The sequence below is a fragment of the Montipora capricornis genome, chromosome 12, assembly GCF_036669925.1.
Source record: "Montipora capricornis isolate CH-2021 chromosome 12, ASM3666992v2, whole genome shotgun sequence".
Taxonomy (NCBI): domain Eukaryota; kingdom Metazoa; phylum Cnidaria; class Anthozoa; order Scleractinia; family Acroporidae; genus Montipora; species Montipora capricornis.
This window is the reverse complement of record NC_090894.1, coordinates 39,534,938-39,543,016: the sequence shown is the minus strand read 5'-3', so window position 1 is coordinate 39,543,016 and position 8,079 is coordinate 39,534,938. Positions and strand designations below refer to the sequence as shown.

Below are 8,079 nucleotides of genomic sequence, written 5' to 3'. Positions count from 1 at the left end.
TGGTCAGCTGTTCCAATTCTTAAGTTAGTGGAAAAAGTCATTTAGTTGGTCGACATCTCGTCTGCAACTCATCGTCTACACAAATTAAGTGTCTTCCATTTTGACTTTTTAGCTCATAATCAGCTAGATAAAATTGATAACCCAAGCATAATGCCTTAGATAGTAAAATGTAAATTCTCTAGTCTTGTAAAATCTGTCAAAACACGGATGATACGTCTTCATCTTTTCCTTCTAATGATTTCTTGATCTACGGTAGCTTGCGAGTGTTTTCGTCACTGAATTTAGTTATGGAAACGAATTTTTGCCAATAATCAAATCTCGTATGGCCAGATTGTGTTTTCGCTGGTAAAAACCATGAGCGTGGTTTGAAATCAAATGTTCAAAGTACTTTCTTGTGTGCTTGCGGATTTTCATTGCTGAGTAGTGATGGGTGAACACAGCCAATCAGACGTAAGCTTTCTCTCACTCATTATCCCGCATTTACGACTGCGTGCACCCACATTATGATTGGTTTATTTCCTTGTTTAAGTCCGCTGTTATTGACCAAAGTAATTACTTAGGTTTGGGTTTCACTTCCCTTGATTTAAAACCGTCTCACTGCATTTAGAGACCAACAGCACATAAACAGGTAACAACATCTCAGTTGGTTGATAACATGTTATGGTTAGATCACAAATTTTATTCTCAATTGTGCCTTTTGCTATCTTGCCCTTTGCAAAGGTTTCGAAACGTCTTATACAATGAAGGTATCTTTAACTGTTATGTAACTGACGTATCCCAATGGGCAGAACACTGAATCTTTCATGCAGATGTACGCTTTGATGATTAAGAGGATCTCTCTTTGGTCGGAATTTCCCTCTCACTTCCAGCTCGGTGTCCTTATGCAAGCTTAGCGCTGTTTGTAATTTGAGCGGGAGTCGTTTTTCTCAGCTTTAAGCCTAGTTAATCATCAAAACCGTTTATGTTGCTCAAAAGCGGCAAAAGTCCGCAGATGAAATAAACAAAAATTTCAGATTATAAGGTGGTCATTCGGGAGCTCCTGACGAGAACCAAATGACCTTTTATATCATAAAAGTTTGCACCAGTCGCGTTTTTTTGCCTATAAATCTGAGAAAATCGTTTCTTTCTGCTCAGTTGGTCCCATCCCTGTGAGGACCGGTCACATTCCCTTTCGGTGGCCGCCTTCCTAGGGGCGGAATTTAATCCCCTCTTCCACTTCATAATGTTACTTATCTCCAGACTTCTCCTTCTTCCGCGCTTGCCTTCCTTTTGCGTAATATACCTGTCCTTTTAGCGTTGCCACATCTAAGCTGTCGCCTCGTCTCTTCGAATCGAATCGTAAGATAGAAGTTATGTTGACTAGCTGTTGTTTCTGAAACTTTTTTCTTTAATAAAGTAACAAACGTCTTTATGCTTGTAAAACCGAAGTCTTATATGATACACCTCCATCCAAATTACACTAAGTAATATATTGTTCTTTTATTATGCTCAAATGTGGCGACAAAATGACGGTGAAACTTAAGTTTCTTTCCGCTTAAAAAGCGTATTTTTTGTGCCATGAAGTACTTTGAAAGTATCCGGAGTAAATTACTTGTGACAGATGATGTTAAGAGGTGGTCTTTCATGACACCTCGTGTCAGAGCATCCTTGTTCATATTTTCGGGAGGCTTGACAAGAAATACTCAGAAAAACTGACCTGATAACATTGTAAATGAAACGTAAGGGGCATATTAAAACGACAATACTTCGTAAGGTGGAGAAATACTGGCAGTAAAGCGAGAGTACCCTTGGCTTTGAACTAATTCCTTACAATTCACTTTGAAAAGGAACCGTCAAAAAACATGAAAAGGCACTTAAATATCTTGTGAGTGGTAAGTCTTCATAAATTAGCGTTACGTATCATATCTATACACCTAATGGCTTTTCTCTTCGGTAATATTCTATTATACGAGTTTCAAGAACCGCTAGTATTCAAAAGATCAGTGGTGCCAATATGGCCTTATTCTCAAGTTATATATCATAAGGATTCTTACTTGCATAACATGCCAAAAAACTATTTAAAATTCAAACGAGATGTTTTACGAGTTGGCTAATACCGAAAGGTTTCTGATGAAGCCCTTTGCCTGGGATTAAGCTCCGCAGTTGGGGTTATGGAGCGAAAAGGAACGTAGCGAAAAATAAATTGGAGAGCGAAGAAAGCCGAGCGGGGGTCTTAGACCCCCGTTCGGTCCAGGCTATGAGACCCATGGCAGGGACGAAACATACGATGTCAGGCTAGCCACGAAAATCATGCACTGAATGATCCTTCACAATTTAAAATAGTTTTTTGGCATGTTATACAATTGGGAATCCTTGTGAGATATAACGCGATGTTTGATGAGTTGGCCATATCACTAATCAGACAGCTCTGATTGATATGGAGCTTGAGGAACCTGTCAATTTCAGGGAAACGGGGCATTGAAGTAATCAATGATCGCAAGGCAGTCAAGAACAATGTGTTGGCCCGGGTTGCTCGAAACATGGTGAACGCTAACCAACGTTAAATACCATGGAAACCTAAAGGTTTTGATAAATCTTAACCAATTGTTAGCGCTAACAAGGGTTCGAGCAACCGGACCCTGGATGGGAAGAAGTATTTCGTTGAATATCGGAGGAATAAGAGTTAAATTCATGTCTGTGGCTGACACAAATTAACTTAGAGGTCCTACTGTGCATAACATATTTTATCTGCATTTTGCGACATCCAGTTCACTCCTTAATATCTTTCTACGGTTTGACAGTAGCGATAAGATAACTAACTTAAATATTTACATCTCAGCGACCAAAGTCCTTTTTATAATCTGCAAATAATAAATAATAAAGATGGCAAGAAAAAGGATGGCATTCAGGTAAATAATGATCATAGAAATTTAAGGATATTTCGTAGAATTTAGGTATAAGGGCCTGGTTACAAGGCGAATTTCAGCCCGGTTAGCCTTGCTGAGATTTCAGCACGGGTTCTGAAAAAAATCCTCTCGAAATGAAAGTGGCAATTACATGGAGAAGGTTCCATCACGGGCTGAAAGTCCTAGCCTGGTTTCAGAAACCGGGCTAGAATTTTTAGCCCATCCAAACGGGTTGAAAAATACGCAAAAAGTCCATGTAATCGAAATGGAATTTCAACCCCGGCTGAAAAAGGAACGTGAGCATGCGCATCGATTGTTTTTACGCATCGATTGCTTTTTCGCACCTCAGTAAATTTTCTTACGCAAACTTGCGTTCTGCGACAGGGCTGAAATTCATAATGTAATCGCAACAAAATTTCAGCCCGGAAGGCGGAGCGAAATTTCAGCCCCGGCTGAAACTCGCCATGTAATCAGGCCCTAACTCAAGTGTTTTGTTAGCTTCCTCCTCATTCTGCCCTGGGCTGGGAAAAGGGGAAACTGGGAAGATTACAGTCCCACTCCTTCCCTTCTCGTTTTTCGGTTCGTTTCTTTTTCAGGAGGCAAGAAAGTAAAACGTTGCCTGAGGAGCAGGCTAACACATCATCTTAGACAACCAAAGCCACAAAACCGTCAGAGGGTTAAATAATGGACTTCACAACTGGAAAAGTGACAATTTGGGGCTCAAATTATAAAAAACCCGAGAGCTCACTGGCTGAAAGCAAATTTTATCGACAATTTTCCCTGTTATTTAGAGCATCGGTCCTTCTATAACATAATCTTGTCAGTTCGGTAACTTGTCACTTATGACAGTTGACTCACGCATGGCGCAGCATTATAAACACCCGTACAGATTTAATGTTCATTTTGTGTCTCGTGTGACTATCGATTCTTATCAGAAAACGAGATAACTGGGTCATTTTGAAATGTACTGAACAAGATGGCATCCTTAATCTGCTTGTGTTTTTCAAGAAAACATTCTAAAATGCAGTTTAAACTACATGACAACAAGCTCGAAGAAATTTCGGATAGACTACAAAGTGCACAAACTGATGGGTCTAATGGGAACAAACAACAAATTCCCAAATAACTTTTTTTCCCACTGACTAGGATGATTTCTTTTTTCGATTCAGGGATTTTGATGGCAGCCAGCACAAGAAACTATACAAGTTTCCTTGAAATTCACTGTTAAAACTACCAAGGATGAGTCACCAAACTGTACCTTGGGCAGTTGCGTATTCTATTGTTGCCTTGGCAATTCTCTTTGGCAATGGTCTCGTGATCATATCCTTTGGGAAGAACACGTTTCTCAGAACTCATGCAAACTACTTCATTGTCTCATTGGCTGCAACTGACTGTTTCGTTGGAATTATCTCGATTCCTTGGTGGATCGCTGTTATGTTTGCCGGTCAAGAACAAGAAGAGACGTGGTTTATGATATTACACGACACCTGGGTCATGTTCGATATCCTCGGCGGTGTCGGATCCATATTGCATCTTGTTGCCCTAAGCTGGGATAGACTCTGCGCTATCGTCTGGCCTCTAAAACATCGGATCTACACCAAGAAACGTTATTTACTCATTCTGGCTTTGATTTGGATCGTGGCAGTACCGGTTGCAATCTGTTCTAAACCAGGAACAAAATTTGCACCAAAGGCGTACAACGTAGCTGTCATAATACTCTGTTTCTTTGTTCCACTGTTAATTGTGTGCGCGACACAGACGGTTTTATTGATATCGCTTCGTAAAAACAAGACACTGATTCCCTATAAGCTCAAAAGAAGTCTTCGCAGAGAGGTTCGTGTTGCAAAGACGGTGGTTGCAATGATTGCTCTTTTCGTTATCGGTTGGCTTCCATTCTTTACACTCTCCTTGATAAGTTACCTAAGGCCACAGATAGCGCCAACATGGCAAGCTATTTGCGCCGTCAAATTTCTTCAATACAGCAACTCCGTCGCCAATCCTGTGCTATATGCACGCAAGTTCCCGCATTTTCGTAGAGCGTTTGCAGCCTTGCTTTGCCCTTGTCGCGAAGTTGGAAAAAGCGCACGAAATGTTGGAAAGAGTTTCAAAACAGCAGTTTCATCTTTATCATTAGGTGCGACTCAAAGGAATAGCAATCACGAGCCTTTTCCGCAAGTTAACAGCCGCAATTGCAGTGCTTCGTTTCAACGTTCGACATTAAATGCGGGAGAGATCAATACTGACCCTCTGCCAACAGAAGAAATAAACTTGATGTTCCACATTTCTTAAAAGTAGCAACAGTAGGATTGGTAGGAGGATAAGCATACTCATTGAAGGGTTACGCTATTTGAGAATAACTCTGAAGATTTAAAGACATTTTCGCAGACTATAAAAGTTTCTCTCAGTGTCATTAGAAAGAAGCGTATTAGCCATTGAAAAAGGCCTTCCGAGCTGATATGGCTCAGAAGCAACTGCTCACCAAAAAAGGAACATCGTTCCCACGCTCCTTTAATTACAAAACGAGATGCTTCTGTGAAGCATACACTGGGTTGCCTGTGGTACGTGCTACAGAAAATCAGAAGGCACTGAATTGTGTGGTATTGAAATACAGCATTCCAGTCTCTGAAGAATAACAAATAAAAGAGAAGCGAGAAACATTGGCTTCTGGGCTGACATGTTGATAATTTTCAAGTTCCCTCACAACTTCTTTGCACCACAAGTGTGCCCTCTCAGCATCTGACAGATTTGTAATACTAAACTTCCCTGAAGGCAAGCCCTGTTTCGCGGGGTTAGTGTTAGGATGGGAGACCAAAACAATAAACCCCTCATAAAAAACAGAAACATCTGACCGAAAATACTATTACCGCTAACAAATGCGAACTCAGCAAGGTACAGATTTTGTTAGCTTGCTTTATGCAAAACAAATATTGATGAAAAAGCAAATAACTATTGATACACAGTTTTCAGAAAGAGCAGAAGGAAGTTTCCAGGACGGTCGATCGAGAATGAAATATTTACGACATGAAAACAAAATTAATCTTGAACCGTGAATATAGAATATAAAAAGTTACGATCAGCGACAAACATTTTGGGAGATTTTTGCTACGTTCAAGTAAATTGCAAAATCGAAAGTAACATGGCCGGAATTCAGCGGGCGCCGTGATTAAGTTACCGCGGCATGTTTACTCGCCAAACAGTGAAGCATCTGTGTCAAATGATGGCAAGATACCGGGTTTTTGTAAGTTTCTTTTTCTGTCAAGTGTTATAAAGTTTGACAATGAAATGAGCGAAGTCAAAACAAAGATCCCAATCACCCAACTCTTGTTTATGCAAAGTCAAAATTTACTCTCCAAGACGCGTACGACGTTATTTATCACCAGGTAATTCCATCATTTTGGAAATAGCAGCTACTTTATTATTCATCTGCGTCACAAGTTTTCACTGATTTTGGGGCTCATTTTGTTGAAACTCAAGCACGCCTCCAACAGGCCTGTGAACCCTTCCTGCTTACAGAGCAATACTAAAAAACTTCTCCCATATCACATTTCAACCGTAAGCTCGAAAATTCAATACACAACATGATATTATAATACACAAAGGCAGAAAATACCACAGAATCCTTTTCGTCTCGACGGGCGATCTGAGATTGTTGTCGAAGTCCAGTACTCGTCACTTTTGAGATTCCTGCCCAGTTTATCCGACTGACTTTCCATTATTGAGCTCCATAAGGGTATATTTTGTTTAAGGATCCACTAAAACGCCATTCGCGTTACATGACTTTCGACGCCATTGCAAGCTAAGTTAATGATTCTACTGTGTCCACCAGAGAAATCTACGCAGTTCCACTACCCTCTCGATCCTAAGGAAATACGCGCAGTAGGCTCTATGCACAAAGACACCACTTACCAGGGGAGTGACAGGCAAGACTTTTACCGACACGGAAAAAAAAAAAAACTAAAAAAAAGAAAACAAACAAACTAAACGCAGACCTCGACTGGGTTTGCCCATAGGCAACCCAGTAAAAAGAATGGGGTCATGATAATATTTTCATAAATCACCAACCCTTTTTTTTTTAACTCCTGCGATTTCGCGGACCTCAATTGACCGGAAGTTCTCGCTTTCAAAATTTTCTGTAAAAAACTACTTCTTCTGAGGGAACAATCTTCGGGTACTTTTCCTTCCCATTTCCCTTAAAACACGATTCTTAAGCCGCATGTAAACGGACGTAACATTGTTGGGTGTTATGTTGCGTTGCACACCCTGTTATATGTTGTTGCGTGTTGCTGGGAGTTGTTGCTCGAAGTTCGAAACTGGACAACTTTTGAGCCAACAACTCCCAACATTTCCGTGTTCGCCGAAGCGTAATGCAACAATACTGGATCCGTTTGAACAGCCCTTCCACGACCCTTCCACCATTGTTGGGGCCACGCACGCGCATTACATATGGTCTCCATGGAGATAGCAAGCATTATCCATGTTGAAAACGGTCAACACTTAAGGCCATCCCTCAAACTGACATTACATTTCGTAACAATTACACGACGGAATACCCCATGACAAACTTACCGCTGTAAAAAGAACGAAAACAAACAGAATTGGAGCTTAACTTCAACAAGAAAAAGCGTTTCTAAGCTAAGCCGCGCTGATCTACAGTATTTAGGTCTAAGAACCTCGTTGAAGACGGTTAACTTTCAAATGTTTTGTTGGGTACTACTATGTCACTACTCTAAAAAAAATCGACTTTCCAGGAGCATGTCTCGTTAGTCTAGTGGATATCGCAAACTGCCAAGAGAAGCCATCAATCCGGGTTCAACTCTTTGCCCCCCCCCCTATTGTGAATCTTCTCAGCTTGTTTAAAACGTTTGTTTTGTTAAAGTACATTTGAAGTCTAAAGTAGATAGTACGTCGTGTAAGTTAAATAAAAAAGGGAAATGTAATTTTGAGGGATAGAAATAAGTGACGACCGTTGAAAACAAGATAGCAGCCGAATTTTGTAAGTTTACAAAGTCTTGTGGGTCGTATTCTTCCCATAATACACTGCACGTTCTTACATTGTTGGGAGCTGTTCCGCCCTTTTGCACACAACTGCCAGCAACATCCAACATACTCCCAACAACGTTAGGAGTTGTCACGTCAGTTTGCACGAGGCTTTAATTCCATCTTTTGTTGATCAAATTCCACGACCAGTAAGACT

General features: G+C 40.6%; 1 protein-coding gene across 2 annotated transcripts; it reads left to right on the top strand.

Annotated features, from left to right (window-relative positions):
* The first annotated feature begins 572 nt into the window (after positions 1-572).
* Positions 573-5,262, top strand: LOC138026713 (histamine H2 receptor-like). 2 transcript variants are annotated; one of them, XM_068874161.1, is made up of 2 exons: positions 573-628; positions 4,055-5,262. In XM_068874161.1, exon 2 carries the CDS (start codon positions 4,125-4,127, stop codon positions 5,172-5,174), a length of 1,050 nt encoding a protein of 349 aa, XP_068730262.1. In that variant the 5' UTR covers positions 573-628; positions 4,055-4,124; the 3' UTR covers positions 5,175-5,262. The 2 variants fall into 2 exon arrangements, with proteins under 2 accessions (XP_068730262.1, XP_068730263.1); XM_068874162.1 differs by lacking the exon at positions 573-628 and adding an exon at positions 2,822-2,888.
* Positions 5,263-8,079: the final 2,817 nt, after the last annotated feature.

Bases quoted from the DNA above. Each gene is read 5' to 3' on its own strand.
- LOC138026713 (XM_068874161.1), top strand. From the start codon at position 4,125: ATGAGTCACCAAACTGTACCTTGGGCAGTTGCGTATTCTATTGTTGCC.